This window comes from Pinus tabuliformis, chromosome X (genome assembly GCF_031772625.1).
Source record: "Pinus tabuliformis cultivar Carrire ecotype Pingquan chromosome X, CPIR1, whole genome shotgun sequence".
Lineage (NCBI taxonomy): Eukaryota > Viridiplantae > Streptophyta > Pinopsida > Pinales > Pinaceae > Pinus > Pinus tabuliformis.
The window spans coordinates 1,033,364,853-1,033,388,422 of NC_142308.1; the positions used below are offsets into that span (position 1 = coordinate 1,033,364,853).

General features: G+C 40.2%; 1 protein-coding gene across 7 annotated transcripts in view; it reads right to left on the reverse strand.

The window, feature by feature from the left end:
• The window catches only part of LOC149143286 (uncharacterized), a 213,532-nt gene that overhangs the window by 101,090 nt on the left and 88,872 nt on the right, over positions 1–23,570 (reverse strand). For 5 of the 7 annotated variants that reach the window (XM_089447886.1, XM_089447887.1, XM_089447890.1 and 2 more), the window contains 3 exons: positions 4,128–4,207; positions 3,896–3,979; positions 3,579–3,611 (listed from right to left, as the gene is read on the reverse strand). The exons of the other annotated variants lie outside the window; for them this stretch is intronic. In XM_089447886.1, the coding sequence (XP_089304012.1) occupies positions 3,579–3,611; positions 3,896–3,979; positions 4,128–4,207 (197 nt within the window). The remainder of the gene's footprint in view (positions 1–3,578; positions 3,612–3,895; positions 3,980–4,127; positions 4,208–23,570) is intronic. 7 annotated transcript variants of the gene reach the window in all.

Here is a 23,570-nt window from a genome sequence, read left to right on the forward strand (position 1 = left end):
CGATCATGGATGTGTACAATCTATCATTTGATGAGTTACAAAAGAGGATTGTGCAGTCGCAGACGAAGCACTTCCAGGATGATCACACATCACCTACATTCATCAAGGAAAGGGTGATAGCGCCAGACATCAAAAAGCATCCAACTACCCTTGCCGATGCCACCTTGGCCTATGCAAGAGCAACGAGCTCAAATGTTAAGTTCCTGTTGGCCGAGAATGAACAAATGGCAAAGAATTTGTAGGCTGTCAGGTAAGACGCACAACAAATTCAAGTGCAAAGTGCAGTTTCCGCAATGGGAGAGATGAGGAAAGCAATACTCGCTAAAGTATCAACACTTGAAACTACCATGCGGAAGCTCTATGACGGTTTTGTCACTATGCATAAAGCAATTGTCCATGTGCATGGCTTACCGCAGCGGAGCAAAGAGTTTTTTCAATCTCTCAGGAACATACATGCTGCCATCGCCCATGTTCAAGAGTAAACATTGTGGTACAAAGGGGCCTTGCTTTACTTGCCAAAGAAGATGAAGCCACATGCAGAGTTGGAGAAAGAAAAGGTCCGAATGTTGATCCAAAACTATGAGCAGCTCGCCCCATTCATCAACAGCATACAGGCCTCATATGCACGGTTGTACAAGAGTTTGGATGTCATGTTGAGAATGCACAGGATCCCGTCAATCGGTTCCCTCACTGAGGCTAGACCCATGAAACAAGTTCGGCTAGAGATCGATGGGTACATGGAGCAGCTAATGGGAGAGGCCACTAGGGATGACTTGGAGTTGAGCGCACCTAACACGCAAAAGTATGTTGGTGGTCCTGTCATGGTCAGCACCATGCTGTACAAGCTTCGGGACGAGTTGGATATAGGTTCCAAGACCATATACCCGGATGCTATGGAGGCAAGAGTCCGCTATCAAAGAGACACCATCAAGCAATTTGGAGACATCATCGGACAGTACCAAGCTTCGCATCAATATGTGGCCGAGAAGCACCAAGTGGAGGTTGTTGAGTTTGTCTTTCCCCAAACTTCGGAGTCATAGTGTTTTGTCTTGTTAGGCTGTCTCTAGCCTATTTTGTCTCACACGGGTACATGTGGAAATTGTAATATTATTTGTAAATATGTTTTAAGTGAAATTCCAAGTGTCATTAGTGGAATGTGAAAGGTCATCATGTTATGTAATGAGTTATTTGTAAAGAAGTTGAAGAGTCATGAGGATAGTCAAAGAGTCACAAAGGGGAATGTCAAGGGTCACCCCACCCTTTGTTATAAATAGAACCTCATAACTCATAGAAGAGGCTTTTGGGAGCCAAGCTTTTGGCTAGGCTTAGGCTTAGAAAAGGCTTGGGAGTATTGTGACGAGCCTTGGCTTCTCCATAGCGTAGAGCGAGTATACTTCTTTGGAGGAGCAGGTGTTCTTGACTGTAATGTTCCACTATTGGGGCTAGTGGTCGTCAATGGTGTATGTATGGATGGAACTTTCACTTATAATAATAATAACAGAGCCAACACACTTTCATGCATATGTTGTTATTGTAGTTGGACTATTTTGGTTGCTTTAACAATGTATGGTGTTTAACTTACGCATTTGATTATGAACTACTTTGTATGCAATTTGTACGAATCTTGTTGAATGCGTGTTGTTGGACTAACCCGTCACTTTAATTTGTGGATTGTTCTACATTTTAGCATGTGATGTCGTTCTGCTTGTGTGTTCCTTTCAACTTGCGTACTATTATAGGCTTATAAGGGGCACACTTCCTTTTCCCCTGTGTGTCAAAACCTTCATGCATAGCACTTGACTCTCTGCAGAGTCACACACTTGCTCTCACCCAAAGTTATCTTACTTATCTCTGCGCGCTACTGCGATCAAGACATTACACTACCACCCACTGCTGGGACTCCTAGTCCAAATGGTTTGAGGTCTAATTGGGACTTCATATCGAGGAGATCCACTGAATGTTGGCGGGTCCAACACTGTCAACATAACTATAACCTTGAAGACATTAAGATGCGTCTCTTTGTCTTTTCCTTGGAAGATAATGCTATGGATTGGTTTTATGATTTTCCTAATGGTTCTTTTGATTCTCTGCAAGCTATAATCAAGGCCTTTATCAATGAATATGGAGATAAGAGGAATGAAAAGGTTTTACTTCGCGCTATTTACAGTATGAAAAAGAATGAAGATGAAACTATTAAAGAATTTAATAGGAGCTTCAATGGAAATATAAGAGAATTATCTCAATATTACAAGCCTCCTAATAAACTTTTGTTAGACCATTACATTAATGCATTTGACGCTGACACTTCTTATGAATTGATGTGCGGGAAGCCCGCTAATGTAAGGGTTGCTCAAACTTTAGTTGAGGAATTAGAAAATGACAAGAAAGCATCCGGGAAGTTTGGGATTCCAAATATAAAAGAAGAGGAAAATGATCATGTTAAAGAACTAGCTCAAAGCATTAAAAGTGTGCAAGATGAGCATAAAAATCAAGTCACCGTCATGCAAAACTGCCTAGTTAATATGAAGGAGTCTCAAAAAAATAAGCTGCAGGATAATGATGATCAATCTTGGCCATATTGCAGTACTTGTGAAAATTTTCATGAGGAATCTACTTGTGCTTTTGCAAGAGGAATCCTAGGTAGTGGCATTGCAGGGACTAGTAACCAGATTAATCATTTTGACGATGAAAAGGAAAATGATAAGCATCTTGTTAAGGAATTAACTCAAATGATCAAAGACATGCAATCTAGTCAAGCAAAATTAATAGCAGATCACGCCAAAGAAATGAATTCTCTGGGGAACAAGTTACAGGCAATGGAAGTTAATCAGTATAATCAAAAGATCAATTTTCAAAACATGATAGATACCATAGAGGAGGAGCATGCTGAGGAACTGAAAATCATGCAGACTAATCATTCTAATCAGATGACCACCATGCAAGACCATTTGATCACAATGGAGAAAAATCATGCCAAGGAAATCAGCCTCGAAGGCTTTGTTGGTGCTCTTTTCACCCCAAGCCTATTTTTATTGAAGATATTTTATGGTGTTTATTTGCAAGTTCATCAGAGAGCCATTTGACTTAGATCCATAGCTCATCTAACCTCTACGTCTTGCCAGGAATGCCTCGCTCGTGGGGATAATATCCAACCACAAAACAATAGGGGAGAAGCCATTGTTGCCCTAAGACCTAGATTGCCTAGTGAGGTTTTTGCACTAGACTGCTAGATTGTGTGGTAACATGGACTAAGTCAACCGTTTATAGGGAGGTTTCCTGGTAACTGATTTTTGGCAATTTTATCCACTGTATTGGTGCATGGCGAGGGGAGTGCTAGTGGTTGTACCTTAACAGGCTAGATTGGTTTCCAGCTTTTGTACCAAGGTATATCTTGTCTCCATTTTTGTCCTTGCAATTAACTGTTCAACTAGATGGCTGCCCTTTGTTTTCTAGACCAGCACTTGGCTACAAGTTAATTTTCTTAGACATAGTTGTTTCACCTTACCAGAAAACTTATTTTCCTGATGTAGAAATGAAAAAGGAAAAAAACAAATCAAAACACACTTGAAAATAGGCACCTGTATGGCTGGAGGAGACTGTGTCATGGGCATCTGCAACCAAACAGTAAGTGCTCAGTAAAGTAAATAATGACTCTGCAGCAATGTTCAGTATCAGCCATCTGGACAGATTTTAAAAAATGGAGAGGCGTAAACTGATTTCTAAGTCCATTAATTGTTATATTCTCTCTTCATTGGAAGTTACATATCATTAATTCCTCCATCCTATGATCTATCTCATTGCACATTATAGATTTTACTGGTACTTTTCTCCATCTAGAATAGAAGGGAGTCTTTACCAATACCCATTACATGAATCTAGAAAATGTCATACTTACCATGATCAAACCACCTAAGACTCCAGTAATGAGTGCTGCAATAACCCCTTGTGATAGATTTTTGACACCCCTGCCTCCAGCCCTCTATGACAAATTTTCAAAGTTCAAGTACTAAGAATAAGCATAATAAACCATCTTATAAGCATAAGCATGTCAACCTCAAGATTTCCTCGTGTACGGATTTCAAGGTGCCATAAACCTTTCCTTTGAAAAAACCATGGAGAATCCTTACTTTTTGAGAAATAAGCAAGACAATGTTTTCTTCTATGCCACTCGACTCACAACCAACATGACCAGCCCAAGTCACTCCACCTGCCACAGAATTACAGTCAACCTACACTATTTAATATATCACTAAATATTGTTTTCTTAAAGAAAAATGCATCACTGAACCAATCTTCTCATGCTTCAGTTTGTTTTTAGAAAACAGGTTTAATAAATAATGCAACAGTTTTTCCCTTCAAAATCCAGGCTGGATTGACTCGTATTTATCTAATGGAACAATAGGTTCCATAGCCCAAACATATATTGCACTTGATGAAACAAATAGTGTCAAGACACATTCAACGAACCATAAGTGTGTATCTCCAGCATAGTGTGTGCAAACCAATGCTGTGTATCTTCAGCATAATGCAGAACAAGAAAGAACATATCATTCATTACATACTATTTCCATATGAACAAGCCAAAGAGAAACACACAAAATAGATACAATCCAAGTTAACATACTTCAGAACAAGAATGAAACTCATAAAATATGTGAATTCTTGGGACTAGAAAATGGAAGTTCAAGTGGAGTGCACAGTCCTTTATAGACAAGGATGCCCATCCCATCTTTGATACTTTTTGTAACTCCTATGGACACTAGTGTTCCTACGTCTTAGTAGAAATAAACCACAAAATAAAGGTAGGATAAGAGATACAAAAAAGTTACACGAGCAGGTTGCATTCCCATGTGGTAGATAATCTGTACTACAGGGCAAAAGTGGTTACATGTACTACGAGACATGGCCAATGGAAGATGAGCATACTAATGTAGAAATTTTATAAATTGTAGTTTTTTTGCAAATTCAGAACTTTCACCTCATTAAAGGTTCTATGGATATAATCCCTATAATTATCAGCCTTTGGACTGAATTGAATATAAATTACAACAGCAAACAGCAGACAATATTTTACTTCACATCAACCCCAATACACTAGAAAATAACAGAGAAGATAACAAATATATGCCAAACAAGTTTCAGCCCTTTAGGGAAATCTTTTCATGCATAAACAAAATCTGAAATATAATTAATGCAGATTTACAACAGTAAATCTCTCCTATTATCTTCTATATAAATGTTAAGTGTTTTCATAATTTCAACCTTAAATTATGTCAAATCAGCAGCACATATTAAGTGTTGCAAATTACCAGACGATGAAGACAATGTTAGCTAAAAGCCAAATCCACAATAAGACAATATTGGACAGCTGAAAACTTCATATATATAGATAAGAGATACAGTTTAAGTACATAGTCTCAACTTATCACAAGCCAATACAACCCTCCAAGCTCTCAAAACCCTGTCTGCGGAAAACAAAGAAAAACCCTAGCTACAACAAAGATACTCCAACAAGTTAGAATCACCACTAGCAAGACCTCCTTGGCCTCATTCAATGCCTCTCCTCTTTTCTTCCTCCTCAACAAGTAAAACTTCAGGTTTATCTCCAAATCATAACTCTACTGCCTCCATAGGGATCAAACCCTAGCCTTAGACTTTGACAATGCTCCAAGAAACCATAAGGCCTAAAGACAGAGAGACAAAGTGCAAAGAAGATTGCACAAGAGAGAAACAAACTAGCGCCTCTCCTCTTACTAGTGCTTAACCTCATTCTGAGTCTAAGGTAGTTCACACTTATCGAGGCAGCTCATGTATCCCAAGACTGATCACACCTTGCAAGGCATTTTGAGCTATTTACACATGCATGGACAGCCTTATCACATGCCACATGGAGGATCCTTGACCACTCTCTTTGTGGGTCACCTACTGATTTTCAGTAGAGAGCCAACCCACATATGGAAACCTTGTGACAATTGTGGGATTATATTGGCAGCGCATGGTGACCTAGAGGGGTCACTTAGGTGACTTTTGATGATGTTGACTTGTTGCCCCTCATGTCAACAAGGGTACGTATATTTTTTAACTTGCATTATCACAATTGTAAGCCCAAGGTCACAAGTCAAAAGCTTTGTAAAAAGTTAAAAACCATGTGAGTCATTGTATTTAGGTGTCCTAGGTCTTGTGATGGTCGGCCATGGTCTGTCCTTTTGAACTAAGTCTGTGGTCTCTGTCTTGTATAGGATCAGTTTTGGATGGATCTTAGGGGGACTCATGGTTTAGAGGAGCCTTGGTTATGTGGGGGCAATCACCGTTGTATGTGCCAGTGTAGCATACATCAGGGTGCACCTATGTCCTACAGCATTGTTATGAGTCAAAAGTCTGTATGTGGCTTTGGCCTTGGTGCAGTATTTTTCAGACAGTTCTCAACATCACAGTCTCACAAATTCAACATGTTCACATTTCTTGAGGCAGTTCGTGTTTCTCAATGCATGTGGTCCCATAATTAAAATAGTCAACTTGATCCCAAAATGCTCACAATGAAGAAAAGATGACATGCCACATTGATTTTTTCCAGATAGTGAAGGCATCATGCAGAAACAGGTGGTGAAAGTTGTTCCAGTGGCACATTGGGGTTCCAAGTGGCAAAACAAGGGCAAAACTTAACATATTTTTGCATGTATTACATCAAACGTGGTCTACAAAAATAGAGGAAAAAAACCAAACTTGTAGATTTCCAAGATTTTCTAGGGCACTGGAGATCCATCCTCTAAGCATGATGACATGGCATATACGGTGATGATACACAAGGGAAGATCTAGCCAATGGGTCTAGTGACAAGAGAAATCAAGACAAAAACTCAGATAATTATAAAATAAAATTCAAATCAAGGAATATTGCCCCAGGGCATTGAAGATTTAGGAAAAGGTGGAAAAGTCGACTTACTAATACAAATTTGAGTCAAAAAGGTCAAGAGGTGAATGTTGGGGGGTCTTGAGTACCATTTGTTGGCTTGTGGACATAAAAATAGTCATTGCAAAGTCAAAGGACCATCTTTTCAAGCAAAGTGAATTCCTCATGGACTAAACCAAATCACTATAGACCAGGTTGAATTGTTTAAAGGACCAAGCCATGCCTCAAGCTAGCTGTTGAAGAGGGATGTTAAGCATCCAAGGACCGTTTCATCCTTCTGGGGTCAAATGCAAGTGGATGTGGATTTCTAAGTGTTATGTTGAACCAAATCGATTCCTTTAAATGGGAAAAACTCATTGTAATGTAAGAGTTTATTAAAAAGTTTACTTAGTCTCCAACATGTGGTTAACAAGTAAATAATTTTCCTAGGGAGATGTCCAACTAGCCATTATCTAGCCATTAAAAATAGTTATAAAAGGCTAGTCTCTCCTCTAGTTGAAGTTGTTGTTGATTTATGGGATCATTTTAATGCTATAATTGGTAACTTTCATTTTTGCAAACACATTGTCTCTACTGTGTGAGTTGGATTTTCCTATTTCATGTTTACTTGATATATGTTGTAACAGGGTCATTAATATAATTATTTCATAACTAATAAGGATTACACGTCTTATAAGGGCAATCCGTTGAGGGACTACATAGCCACACAAAGAGGGTGGACTAGGCACTAGTCTACTTCATCACTCTTGCTATAGGTGAAGCAAATTGGAACCAATGGTTGGAGCAATCCTTATAAGGGATCATTTCAACCAAGTGAAGGTCATTCCATCACATAGTCGACTCAAAGATTGGAGATGTCTCTCTAAAGGCCGCTCTCTGTTCAATCCAGAAAGTTGTGGAAGGTTTTAGACATGTGGGTGATACACTCTTCAAGTCCAAGCCCACCTCATTGTCCGAAGTGCATGATCAATTCAAACATGATTATGGTTCACACCTTAGCAATCTTGAAGGTAATATCTATGGTCAAGATAATTCATTTCTCAACAACCAAACTATTTTTAAAAATCCATAGTTTTATTTCCTATTTTAGTTTAGATTTATTTGCTATCTTGAAATTCAAGTTTTCATCATAAAATATCTAGTTAAACCCTTGTGATTTGGGCATATAAAATATAGATCTAAGCGAAGGTGGCAATATATTTGTTTTTGGGCATATTCACAGGTATAGTGAGTGTCATCTTTCCTATCTGCATTAAATTACAGTTGTAACATAACAGATTTTCAATGGTACAATCCTCATTCCAAGTATTATCAATAAAACCTTGTATTACCTCTACAATTTGTGTTAAAGTGATGAAAGCTCCAAACCACGTTGCACAATCCAAGTGGAACTTGGATAGATCACCCACTATCAACTCAGTGACCTACCTTGTCTCTTTAGGCTGGCTCTCTTCCAACCTCGAGGGGGGCTCCCCTATTTGTCACTACAGCTTAAACAATACGGAGCAAGTTGATATCACAAGTAACCACATTGACTGAAATGGTTTTTAAACGGTAAAAAAAAGGATATAAGGGTGATGGAAGAATACAAAGACCAGTGCTAATGTTCAAGGGAAATAAGTGAGGTCACGATCACAACCCTCTCTTTGTCAACTCTTCCTTTGGGACTGGATGGATAAGGAGTTGGGGCAGAAACTAACCCACTCAAACCAATCTAGACTAACCTACTAGGAATTTGGCTTCACTAGGAGGATCTACTCATTCGAAGAGCCCCAACCACTATACCAATAGTGCCACTAGTATCCCACACTAAGATTGAAGATCCCTTTGCAGGGTTTGTCCAACACAATAGTATGGCTTCCTGATGGAAACTAAGGGCAAGATGAAGAAACTAGAACCTAGACCTCCCCTTCCAAGTGATAATCTATCCCTCAAATGAATCGATAGAGCAGTATTGTGATCACCAAATTATACCTATAAAAGTAATCTTTTAAAAGCACAATTTATTGGCAAGAGCTAAGAAGATAGAAGAATCAACCCACAACAATAATCAACCAAGAAAAATTTTATTGAAGTCCCCAAGGAGAGGAATACTCCCACTCTCCAACCATGAATCAAATGAGGAAATACCTCTCTTTATAAGAGAAGGCTTCAACTCCTTTACAGTAAGATAATATTATTTAATGAAGAACTTGGTCTGAAAGACTGTCTTTTTCTAACTTAAAAATAATTTTAAATAAAAAGAAGGAAAACTGGATAAACCCACATGTACAATAAAAATATAAAACCCCACAAAGGCAGGTCAATTCTCAATAAAAGAATTTGGCAATCCATGCAAAGGTGGCAATCTCGGCCATGACAATTGCGGAGCTAACTCTAGTTGTAGCGGATACAAGGGCATCGAAGTTGCTGACAAGAAGAACATGCTATCGCGGCGTGATACAAATCCTCGACCTTGAACATATACAACCATGGTTGCTTGATTTTAAGTTTATATACCGTGTAAACTCCTAGAAATTGCTATGACCATGGTTATCAAGTCACAGATTTGTAGTTACAGAAGACAAACCATTTACGTCAAATACAGAGTTTTTTTTTAAGGTCAAATACTCTGTCATTTGGGATGCCTCAAAACCAAGACTGTTCATCCTTGTCCTGCTCTCTTGTGTCACATACGTGTGGGCCTTCAACATTCATAATGTAAGATCTATGCCTCTACTCCATCAACAAATCAAGGGTCTCATTCTCTGTCAGGTCAGAGACACCAACAAAGTGTTTAGACAAGAATTCTTGATTAGTTCTATCACATCCATCAGGTTGCTCAATCAGTAATATGATTACGCTTTCCCATATTAAAATTTATGGCCACAATACTGTAGGCACCAAAGAACTCATGATCACCATTTGCCTAAGAGAGACCCATTTCACAATGTAACTCTATTGTAGAGGAACACTATTTCCAACGTCAAAATTTGATGTGTAATCCTTATGTGCACCAATGTCAAAACTGAAAGTCGAGGGATTCAAAGATGGAACTCAACTTCCCATTGAATGTTTTTTCTTGAGTAATAGGTTTGTCGAGATGCTTTCATAAAGTACCATTACGCATGCATTCATACAAAAGAATATTTGTCACTTGATCTTGGCACTAAGAAATATCTAAGTAGAACAACAAGGTTTCAATGGTGTATCAGATATTGAGTTATGATTCAACCTGGACTTCACTTTGTCAACCCTTTGCATTGTAAAAACCACATACATCAATCTAATGATGTCAAAAACTTCCATTGTAATTTGTGATTAAATCACTTCACAAGCTTTTGTTCCACAAAGAATAATCATGTCAAACCAACTATTTCAGCAGTAAAGAATTCAGACTTCCCATTTTCTGCTAGTGCTACTTGTTCCTTCGTTTTTTTTGCAATAATTCTTGCAATATTAAAAGAAGTGCCAAGTGGAGCTCCTTGAAGAAAATTGTTGTTTGGGTTGTTGCATTCATTTTCAACTGTCTATGCTATTCTGAACATTTCTCTTGAATTTGATAGCATTATAACGTGAATGGACCCAAAAATTGGAATGCAGCAATACTGCGCTACTCATCACGATGCTCATGATAGTGGAAAAAATTATTATAGGTACCGCTGCTGAAAGGAGGGGAAATAGTTGGCTTCAACCATGGGACACATGCTCCACCTGGGAGAATGTGAGAACACCAAAATCTCATCATTGTATATGAGCATCAACCAAAAACAAATAAAAAAATCTGCTACTACCATCCAAGTGGATGCATTGATTTGCTACTCTAATTCACTAGAGGTGGCATTTTTTAGTGAAACCAAAAATCCAGTGCGTTAGGACTCTGTGATTTCCCTAGGCTGAAAAAGGAATTCCAGAGGTAACCACAAACCACTTTAGGCTAGAATCTAGCCCTTCTAGCCTGGAGAGGGCTCTCTCACTTAGGTTACTCAACAAATATGATATTAGGCTAGGTAATAAGCTCAACAAGGTTTGATTTTTTAAAGGTCTGTTGATGAGAAAAGAGACAGATCCATTGGGCATGGAGTCATGTCAAATCAGTTTTTTGTCTAGTGATATGATGGAAAAAGAGAGGGTTTCTCCACAGGGGCAAGGTAGGCAGCTTTGGTGGTGGAATTTAGGTCAAATTGTTGTAAGGGGTGAATGTAGAAAAGGTGAAAGACAACACATTAGAGCATCAAACCATGGATGAATTCTAAAATGTTGCTTTAAGCTGAAAACATTGATAACTTGGCAAAACTAAAACAGAGCATCATTAAGATGAATTCTGAATCAAACATCTGGTTTTTTCCAAGCAAGAAGATACACATTTAAGGGATGTAAACACACAAGATAACTTACAAGATCAAAGGAGCACAAACCACCAAAATTTTGACACAGGAATCCCTGCAAATCACCTTCTATTTCATTCATTCACTGGCAAAGCTTTCAGAAAAATACAGTGCACAAAAGTATTTCTTCTCTAATCTAACCAACAGAACCACTTACAATGTTTTTGATCTCTTTATACATCATGAAGGATTCGATCTCCTACCCTAGGTGGTCGAAATCATTGACCAAAACAAACTTCTAACTAGATACATCAAAAATATGGTGCATATACTGAAAAATAGGAGTAGTTTTCCTTACAACCAATCCAAGCCTAAAACATCACTAACTTGGAATATTGACAAATAAACATTAAATACAGCTCCTAAGATAATTTTCCACCTATCTACATGATCTAAACCACTTCTAGAAGTCAAAAATTCGAAATTTGAAATGAAAAGTGTTGATTGTCCAGACTTGCAGTGCATTAGCCAGTTTCACAGCAAAATGAAGTAGCCTCCATGTTTTGTACGGTTGCAGCCCCCTTCTGTCAAAATGAAGCAAATGGGTATGCTTCAAATACCTCTATGATGGTGTTGAACCTCTTAAGTAAGATTCAAAATTCCTATAGACCTCCCTTTGACCTATTCCCCACTTTCGCAGCAAGACTGTCTGCTTTCGCAGCACCTCCAAAAACTGAACATATGGTGACTCTTTTCTTAATATAAAGTGTTGGAAACATCAATGTGGATGCTGGAACCTTCATATAACTCCCCTCATGACAGCAAAAACTTCCAACTTCATTATCCCACTAGTATCAAATTTATATAAAAAGTGCAGCAAAAGCCCCTTGCTGCGTTTTTCCATATTTCATCAAAATTTACCTTTTTTTTATCTCTTGACCCAAAAAACAAAGCTTCACAACCAAGTTGAACTTTCTTACTGGAGATTCACCTTTGTACTAGCCTCTGCAAATATATCTAACTTGCCCCTTTTCCTCTTCCTTCCAAATTCCTTAACTTCAGTGAGCTTCTTCTTCACCAACCTGAGTCTTCTTTTTAGGACCAACTTCTGTGTATATAGATTTCTCACCTGCCTATGCAGAGGCAGGGTCCACTTAAGCTTGTATCTGGCCTTATCAAGGACTGGTTCAACAACCTGTACTTGCTTAAACAAAGTCAACTTATCCCTATGATCCTTCTCTACAAGTTGATCTACTTGTTGTTGTACTCCTTCAAGTTGTTCCAATAATTTCTCAAATTCCTTCTGCTCATCAAAAACAATCTTTTGTTCAGGTTCAACAGTATCCACTACTTGCATTTGCACCTTTGCAACAGACCTAGTTCTAGGTCTCCTTGACTGCTCAACTGCCTCCTTCAACTCTTCAACATCAATGACCATTTTGCCTTTGCCTTTGGCAACATGTGCCAATGTTTCCTTTGATGGCTCTCCTCCACTAGGCTGAATAGTTTCTTGTGATATTTTATGCCTAAGTTCCGTATTCTCCTGCTGCAAGTATGCTATTGTCAAATGGGCCTTGTCCAACTGATCTTGTAACTCTTCAATTTTCTTGTCTCTTTCATCAATTTCCACTTCCTTCTGTGTGCTCTCTAATTCCATAACTTGAATAGGTGAAGATGGAGGATCTACAGGCAATCTCTTGGTTGCAGCTCTTGTTCATGGTACCCTTGCCACCTTTTCTACCTCAGGTGAGAAATGTAGCTTCTTAGCACTTTTCTTATCAACTGATTTGTTTTTAGTCAAAAGTTTTTTGACTAAGCTTGTTACTGCAGGTGAAGCTTCTTTAATCACAACTGAAGGAGTATCTTTCTTGGTCTTTTGACTGTTTGAAGATTGTGTTGCCCATCCTGAAGAAACTAAAAACTCCTACCATGATTGCTTCCTCTTTTCAAGCTCCTTCATTACTAGAAATTTAGTTAATGAAAAATGAAACAAACTAGCTTCAACTTGAATTCCTTTTGTTTGAACTTGGTCAACCATCTTAGATAGACTCCTAAACAGATAATAAGCAAGATTCAAAGATTTCTTGCTAGTAAAATGCATTAAGAGCCTAATGTGATAGTGATACACCTTACTGAACCTCCCTTCACATGTGAAGTACCTTTGAATCACCTCCAACAGTTTACTATGGTGATCTTGTAAATAACTCCTTGGAACAACAGAACCATACCCTTTCCGGTGTTTTGGCTTGAGAAAGTCCTTGAAATCAACCAAATCAAAATCCATACCTTTGAACCATTCCTCTCCACTCAAAGGGATCTCAGTGGCCTCAGCAATCGCCTCCACTCAAAGGGATCTCAGTGGCCTTAGCAATCACTTGAGATGAGACTGGAAAAGTTAGACTTCCCACCTTTGCTTGCACACCATCAAAACCCCTAGCAAATTCCTTTGTCAACTGTAAATGATACCCCTGAATTTTCTCACAAAATCTCATACACCCTACTTGTTCAAAAGCCATTATGATGGCTAGATCTGCATTGATGGTTGTGATATCCTATGGTTCAAAACGTACAATGGCTCCCCCTTTGTGCTTTTTGTCTTTTGGAGTTGACATAGTTTCTCTTTTGCAACAATGAATAGTTTTAGGGTTATGAGCAACTTGTTTGTGTAACAATGGAGGTGTTATGGTATTTAAAATCTTCTGACAATGACTTAAGATATAATCCAACAATTACACCAAAACTTACAATTGCAAACTTTCTCAGGCAAACCCTATAGAACTTGGAATTTCATAACTGTTGGCAAGAATTTAAACTAGGGACAGTCACAGCGCACAAGCCAAAAACGCAGCGCTAAAGAAATTTGAATTTTTAAAACACTTTTGAGCATAAACTTTAAGGGAAACAGCTTTGTTATAGTTTTAAGACCAAGGCACCTATTGCATGCAAGGGCTCACATAGCGAAAAGGCAAATTGACAGCGAGAAAAGAGGGATATGACCCACTGTGTGGAATTGCAGTGGATTAGGATAAAAACGCAACGCAGAGGAAGAAAATGCAGTGAATTTTAGAAGAGCAACGATGGTAATTTTATCCTTTTTGCAGGCTTTAAATGGTTTATGTTGGCTTCTATATGCAATTTTAGAGTTCTTTCAAGACTGAAGGATAAAGATAGAGCTATATTTGCACCTGTGAGGGAATTTTGACCATCAGCATGTGAGAATTTGAGCACTGTGTGAACTCGCAGTGCCCCTGCCTCCCTTTTGCAGCGAATGAAACGAGCAACCCGAGCTTTCTGATGCAGATGATGAAGAGTTGAATGATATGGGATGAAGAGGCAAGTTCAAATGATCATGTGGAATGGCCTAGAGCGGAAATGAAGGCGTTGATCGTGATTTAGAAAGAAAATCATGAATGCGCAATGCTTTTCTAAAAACACAGCGCATTGGGAAAAGGAAGGACTATCCTCTTAAAATTACATTCAAACTGATACCAAAGAGCCTCCAAATTTGTGCCAATATCATTTCATGATTTCTTTTGATGTAGACATAGCCTCTAGACTTAGGTGACCTACTAACAATGACTTAGAATGGTGACCAACTCACAATAACCAAGGATTTGTAAAACATGATTTTTGTAATTTTTCCAAAGTGACCAAATATTTCCCATGATTACCCTTTGTAAGGCATCTTTGATTTTCAAAGATGCTTTTACTCATGGGTTTAGTGTTGACAATTTGTATCAAGTTGCAGGATGGTCCATTGGGGATCATGTCAATTGACATATCTCATATATAGCACCGGAGGTCTACTTATGGGGCCCTACCCAATGTGAGTCAGATGATGATAGGGATGCCTAAATTCAAGAAGAGCATGAAGGTACATGTCTGAGATGTACCAAAGGAAAATCTTACAAGGGGACCACTCCCCTCATGTAGCAGATCCACAGGTTTGGAACAACCCGAGGGGTTTGAGATTTATGATCAAGAATTTCATGTATGCAGGTGGAAGATAACCCTCTATGGCTTGAAGCAAAACACCCTGGGCTTGATATGAGAGGATTGATAGCTATCTGATGAAGTCGAGATTCACTAGGAGTGAAGTCAATCCAAACCTTTGCTTGAAGGTTGTGGATGATAGACCTCTCATACTAGCACCTTCTAACAACAACCTCTATCTGACAGGTGCAGACCCTCTCATTTGCAAAAGTAAGAGGTAGTTGGATTCCGAATTTGGAATGATGAACTACAAGCCTATGACTACCTCGATGGATCTTAACTTTCAGAAGTTATGTGGTAGGGATGCCAGACCTGTTTTAGGAAATGCCTCTGAGTTTCACAAACTCATACTAGCATTGATGTTCTTGGTGAACTCCAGTCCGGATATATGTTTTGCAGTTAGCATGTTGGGCTCATATTTGGTTGAGCCTCACTGGATTGGTGCCAAGAATCTTCTGAGATATCCTCAAGGCACAATATCTCATGGATTGAGATACACTGCCGAAAATGTGAAGCTACATGATTATTCGAATGCTAACTGGGCAAGAAGTGTAGAGGATAGCAAGAAACACTTCTGAGTGTTGGTTCTCTTTGGGTTCTGGTTCGATATCCTGGATGAGCAAGAAGCAGAGTCGGTTGCTATAAGCACCGCTGAGACCGAATACATAGCTACGAGTATGACCTCGTGTGAAGTTGTCTGGTTGCATAAGCTCTTCAGCGAGCTGTTTGTACACATGATGGATACCACCGTGATCTTCTATGTCAACCAATGGGGGATTCAATTATTGAGGAATCTTGTATTCTATGATTGCTCCAGCATATAGACATCATATACTACCTTATCTGGGATATGGTACATCGATGAGCAAGAAGGTTCCATCGCATTAAGACTGATGTACAAATCGCAGACATTCTGTCGAAGCCGCGGGGAAAAATCAAAATTTGTGACTTTCCCGAACAACTTCGAGTTGTTGAGAGACCCTCTTATGAGGGTCATGCATGATGCATGCATTGAGCTTTGGGAGATCCAGAGGGCTTGGGGTACTTCTTGGAGCAACAAGCGACCATAGGGCAACTCACCCTCCCCTAATGGTGCGTTGCGTATAGAGTGAATGGTTCAGCCTTCCCTTGTGATACCCCATGGCGACTTATGGATAAGATGAGTGGTTCTCCTGTCGAGGCATCCTACCCATGCAATCCAGGACTCATGGGAAGTACCTCTCATCTGGCCAATGACTAAGGAAATGGGGTTAGGGACCATAGTAGTACTATCGATAGACGCATCGTTGTATCTACTGTACTCCCTATGCTAGGATGACCTCCATTGATCTAGGATCAATGAGAGTGGTATGACACACTCTCTTCATATGGAACTGACTTCGAGTCAATAGAGAATGGTATGAGACATTCTCGACCAATTCTTCTTCTTCATGGTTCAGCAGTGCAGGGCACTGATGGCAGAGATAGTACAATCTGGCAGAAGGATTAGCGGATGGAGTTCTCCCTAGTTGAGAAGGAGTGTTAAAATTGGAAACTAGGGCCAAACACCATGTGGGTCATCTTATTTATGGTAGCTGATATTTTTCTTAGATCCCTCTCATCAAGAGGTGTAGGATTGATCTAAAGATCATCCGATTCCGATAAGTATTCATGGAGTTATGAATTTATTTGTGTTATAAGACAATTCGTCAAGATTTGCTAGCAACTAAATAACACCCACATGTGCTCAACATTTTAGTATAAAAGGAGATGAATTGAGAGTCATTTTACACACACTTCTCTCTTGATTTCTCTCCACTCGATTTGGGTTTTAGTGGAAGAGAAATCTAGGAAAGGAAGCCCTAGACGTTGGAGGAAAGGAGGTTTCCCTAGCCACAGCAAAGAAGACAGGCCAGTGAAGCTATGGAAGTGATCTATACAGTGACCTAGAGAAGCCCTAGACGCAGTCCTAAAGAAGCCCTAGACGTTGTCCTAAAGAAGCCCTAGACGCAGTCCTAAGGAAGCTTTAGACGTTGTCCTAAAGAAGCCCTAGACACAGTCCTAAGGAAGCCCTAGACGTTGTCCTAAGGAAGCCCTAGCTGCAGTCCTAAAGATGCCCTAGCCACAGTCCATTGTGAAACACACAATACATCAGAAAGGAGCTTGTTGAGGAGGATAACTTCTGAGTTAGGCCACAGCAAAGAAAGGAAATTCCAGCATGGATTTCAAGACTATCTTAAGGGAAAACAGGGGTCTGAAAGTGTTGGAAGGGAGTTGTGATACACATTGGGACAACAGCTATAGGATTGGGACAGCAAACACATTGGGACAACAGTAATAGGATGGTGCTGCAAACACATTGGGACAGCAAACACTTTGGGACAGCAGCAATAGGATGGTGCTGCAAGCACATTAGGACAGCAGCATGGTACAACAATGATGGCACAACGGGATAGCAGCAACAACAAGATGCAATAAATGCAATCATGGTGGAGCATGGTAGATGGGACAGCAAGGACATGGTGCTTGCGTGTGATAGAAAGCAATCATGGTGCAGCAGTATGAGCAATGGAAATATTGTGTTAAAGGGCAGCATGATGTGAAATGCTATAGCACAATGATGGGCATCATGACAATGTGAAGTGTAGCATGTTGTGTGCAGCACTTGCTAGTATAGTACAGTGATATTAAATGCTACAATGAGATGCAGCATGATGGGCACCATAAGGTACAGGATGAGGCAGCGCTGGTATGTGCAGCAAGATGATAAGGTACAGCAAGATGTTGTAGTACCGGAAGGTGCAGCATAAGGTGCAGCAGTATGATGTGCGCGGCATGGTAATGAGGTCCAACATAGTGATGATGGGTGCAGCACGATGCAGCACAGTGAGGTGCAGCATGATGACGAGGTGCAGCACAATGATAGGTGATGGAGTCACCTTTTAGAATCAATTGAAGCAGCATGTCTTCAACTGAGTTCAACTACCTCATGTATCATCTTCTTAGAGATGATCTATGCTATTATAAGTCAAAGTGTTGACTTATGTTGTAAAAGCACTATCTTTCTCTCTCTCTCTCTGTTGAACTATTGAAGAACACATAAGAAGAATTGATCAAGGGTTTCCCCACATTGGGGTTTGTCCCTGGCTAGCACTGCATCTTGTGTCCTCATGTCTTGGCTTGTCTTCTGCGATCTATCTTTATGTTCTATCTACAATTTACTTTAATGCTGATGTGATTGCTAATCTGGAAAATATATTGAGCTAACTGTGAAAATTGAAATAAATTGCTCTAAGCATAGAACATATACCTAAAATTGTTGGAAGAAATAGAGCAAACCAGATTGCCAAGTCAGCTCTAAAGAGTCAACCAGCAAGAAGTAGTGTCAGGATTAGGAGGTGAACATAAGAGTGGTACTGGTTCTACTTCACCATCAGCATCTACAACCAACCATATAGCTACCTCATCATTTTTTGTTCCTAGAACGGTAGAACCACACCTGGTTCACAACCATCTCTCTCTTCAGTTGTTAAAAAAAGGGAGAAAGAAGAAGCTCACAAGTTGTTGGGCAAGTTTCTTCCTTGGAGTGATATTCCCTTCAGCATTGCAAAGAACAATCCATTTTTCCAGCCCACGGTTGATGTTATTGTTATTGTTGGCCCAAGGTACAAAGTCCCTTCTTATAATGACTTTAGATAGCACATTCTTCAAAGTGAAAAGGTTGACTGCACTAAGAGATTGGAGGAGTTTAAGGAATCATGGGCACACACAGGATGCACTGTGATGTCAGATGGTTGGACCAATCAAAAGGGTAGAAGCCTTATTAACTTCTTGGTTAATTGTCCCACGGGGACAATGTTTATGAAATCTGTTGATACATCTGCACATATCAAAGATGCACGGTTATTATGTGATTTGTTGGATGTGTTCATTCAGGAGGTAGGTCCACAACATGTTGTCCAAGTCATAACGGACAATGCTGCAAATTATGTTGTTGCTGGCAAGATGCTTATGGAGAGGCATCCTACCTTATTTTGGAAACCTTGTGCTACACACTATATTGATTGGATGTTGGAGAACATAGGAAAAATTCCTTTTGTCAAGGATATTGTTGAGTCATCAAAAAGCATTACAAAATTTGTATGTAATCATGCATTTGTGCTTCATTTGATGAGAATATTGACCAACAACAAGGAGTTGGTGCGCCCTGCCATTACACGGTTTGCCACCAGTTTCATATCTCTTCAATCCCTCTTGAATTCTATGTGGGATGTGAAGAGAATGTTTCTTTCAAAGGAGTGGGGTACTTTGGCATTTAACCACAAACCAGAGGGAGAGGCCATATGCAGGTTAGTTTCATACCAAGAAAGCTTCTGGGCGGGAGCACAAGAGGTGTGTAGCATTACTAAACCTTTGGTAAAGGTTCTTCGATTAGTTGATGGACACAAGCCCGCAATGGGCTACTTGTATGAAGCCATGGATAGGGCCAAAGAATCCATTCGGACCTACTATGATGATAAGGGGGATGAGGGGTTTGAGAAACAACAACTCGTATGGGAAGTGCTTGATGAGCGATGGAACAATACACTCCATCCTCCCATTCATGCTGCAGGGATCTACATGAACCCCGCATTTGCTTACTCCTATGGTTTCTTATTTGATGTTGAGGTCATAGATGGATTTTTCACTTGTGTTTAGAGTATGGTGCCATCTCCAGTAGAACATGTAGAAATCTCCAAAGAAATGGAGATATACAAGATGGCAAGTGGCACATTTAGCTTTGACATGGTTTTTGTGGACAGGAAGACTAAAATGCCAAGTAAGCTTTAGTTTGTTTCAAATTTCATTGTCTCTTCCAGTTCATACTTTATTTCAACTTTCAAATTTCATTTTTTCTTATGTTTATCTTATTTGTTGTAGATGCATGGTGGAGAAGCTATGGTCGCAGAGTACCCAATCTCCGAAGGCTTGACATTCAAGTGCTCAACCAAACATGTGCGTAGCAAGAGCCTCCCACATCAGCCACGCAGTATCTTTGCCAGCTATGTGAGACACCACGTGATCTCAAACCCCATCGAGAATCAACCTCTTTTCTTTCGCCATCTCCTTCTTGTAAGCCTTTAGTGGATTTGCATCTACGGGTACAACTACCATGCTATCGATGTAGGTTTTGAGATCGTATTCATCTAGAAGACAGGAAATTCTTGCCTTCCAAATCACATAGTTGGAGGCTCCCTCCAACCGATCCTTATCTCTCAACCCTACTGATGCCATCTTTGCAAAAAAAAGTTGAATTCCTCCTCTTCTCCTTTGCGCAGCTGCTGACTGGCTTTTCACACTCCCTGCTGAAGTGGGCAAATCTACTCACAACTATTGTTGCTCTGTTAGGAAAAAAACGAACTTCTAGGGTAGAACTCCCATGAAAAAAGAATTCCCTCAATGTGCGCTCTTCCTTCCCCCTGACGCTATTTTGCACTAGCAAACTGTTGCAAAATCACTGCATCCCAGCTGAGGATCTGCTCTGCAAGGAAAATACTGCTTCTCCCTCTGCCTCTAGTAATCTTTGATTTGGAAACTTTATTCTCTGTCAACTCTCTGAGAGAAATAAATTTTTCCTCAAAAATCGACCCTCCTCACCAAGAACTGCGCCACCTCTGAGGGTTTTGAACTGTTGCCTCTACAGAGATTCGAAATCCCTTGTCCCTTCTACTATTGAGCTCTTCGGATTACGATCTACGCTCTAATACCATGTGAAAATTCCAAAATCCAGAATCCTACTGCAGCAATTGATTAAGTTTCTTCTATTTGTTAAATGAACTGAACAAATTGTTTACTACATCCTACGGTAAATATCGAAACTAATACACTGTGGCCTTCACAAATACAATATTGTGGAAGAAAAATAATGCTAGAAGAATAGATGCACACACACACACACAAATACACAGTTATTTTTGGACCAATGTCCCTGGGAAAAGCCAACTTGGGAAAATCAGTGCAGCAGCGGAGGATTTTAATTATTATGCAGTGGTAAATCTACGTACAAAACTATGGATGTTCAAATCTAGCAATCCATACAGAGAAATGACAAACAAAAAGTCTAGTGAGAAAAATATCACTCCCACTAGCGATCCAACACTGACCTTGCCTCAAGAAGAGTTGCTCTCTGATGCCTCTGCGCAGTCCCTGCGTCAGCCTACGCAGTATTGTGTCCCACAACTCGAAACCGCGTCTCTCTCGCTATCTGATCAGTTGTTGTCTGGAAGATGGACTCTCCTAGCCTCCGGGATCCCACTCTGGCTTCTGGCACTGATTCACTGTTTCTCCCCAACAAAATATGGATTCCCCTCTGAAGCACTGCGCTGCCTCTGTGTGGATCTATGCTGCCTCTGCGGGGCTCTACGCCGTCTCTCTGTGGCACTCACTGCTTCTCTGCAATGCACTTCACCGAACTGGAAAATCTCCCTCCAACCTTACTATCCCTGCCCCTCTCTCACTACTTCAATCTTACTGAATCACCTCCGGCAACTGAATGTTGCTACTCTAGAGATCAATTTCCCAGCAAAATCGAATTTTTGGTGTCTCAAATGTGTTCTCCAACCCCCATCGAATTTTTTCTTATAATCTCTCATTGAGACATCAACGGCCAAGTTTAAAACATAATCGATGGCTAAGATTAACTATAACTCGATCCGTGTCTTCTTCTAGAAGATTCTCACCATGACTTAATTAATACCCTTTAATTAATCAGATTTCCTAAGTTTAGACATAGCAACCACTAAAAACAATTAATTATTTTAATTAAGTCGTCTCTAGGTGGAATTTCCATAAACGATTTCTGGGTTTTGGAGAAAACATGTATTCTAGCCTCTCAACCAAATTTCGTGGCTACTAGAACACATCTGATGCTACAAAAACTAACATCTAGCCCCTTTGCTTCATCAGTTGTTCTGATGAAGAAGAAGGATGGGACGTTACACATGTGCATAGATTACAGGGCACTCAACAAGAAGACCCTGAAGAACCGCTACCCCATTCCACGCATCGATGAGCGGATGGATGAAATTAGAGCCAAGCACTTCTCTAAGATATACTTGCATTCGAGGTACCACCAGATTAGAGTGAGGGATCAGGACATCCCCAGGACAACTTTCAGGTGTCATTATGGGCATTTTGAGTTCCTGGTTATGCCCTTCGGGCTGACCAACGCACCTACCACTTTCCAATCCTACATGAACCACTTGTTCCGTAGGCAGTTGCAAATATTTGTGTTGGTGTTCTTCGATGACATTCTGATCTACAGCAAAACCTGGGAGGAGTATCTACAACACTTGGAGGAAGTGTTGCACATTCTAAAGGAGCAGCAGTTCTATGCCAAGTTGTCCAAGTGTGAGTTTGGGTTGACAGAGATGCTCTATTTGGGGCATATTATTGGAGAGGATGGCGTAAGGATGCATGAGGAGAAGATTAGAGCCATCCGGGATTGGCTAGTACCCCAGATTTCGGAATGTGACCAAGTTGAGGGGCTTTGTGGACATATGCACTTATTACAGGAAATTCATAAAGGGCTTCTTACAGTTGGCAACTCCCCTCACTGATTTGACCAAGAAGGGGGCCTTCGCATGGACAGATAGGGCACAGGCAGCGTTTGAGCACCTCAAGGAGGTGATGGGCAGTGGTTCAGTATTAGCACTCCCTGATTTCACTCAGCCATTCACCTTGGAGTATGATGCATCAAGTGAAGGCATTGGTGCAGTTTTGTCATAGGATGGCCACCCCATCGCTTTTTAGAGTTGAAAACTCCTTTTGCATGAGAGGTCATATTCCATTTACGACAAGGAGATGTTGGCCATTATGCATGCAGTGGCCAAATTCAAGCAGTACTTGGTGGGAAACAGGGTTAGTGTGAATACTGACCACAACAGTCTTCGCCATTTTCTGGGGCAGAAGGGCCTCAATGACAGGGAGCATAAGTGGGTCGGCAAAGTCCGGGCCTACGATTTTGATATCGAGTATGTCAAGGGCAAGCATAATGTAGTAGTGGATGCATTATCCAGGAGACCCGCGACACTTTCGCTCATGAGCATCTGCCCTAATTGGAAGGCACAGTTGTTGGTAGAGTACTTCAAAGATCAACAGGCGTGCGAGATCTTGGAGGGCACACATGTTGATGAGCGTTACAGGGTGATGGTTGACGTAATCTACTACAAGGGATGCATATTTTTGTGTCAGGTTCACAATTGAGGGAGAATATTCTCCACGCAGCCCATGACTCCCCATTGTCAGGACACTAGGGGTTCCTGAAAACATATAGGACGGTAAGAGAACGCTTCACATGGAAGGGCCTCAAGGGAGATGTGTTGAGGCATGTGCAAGAGTGTG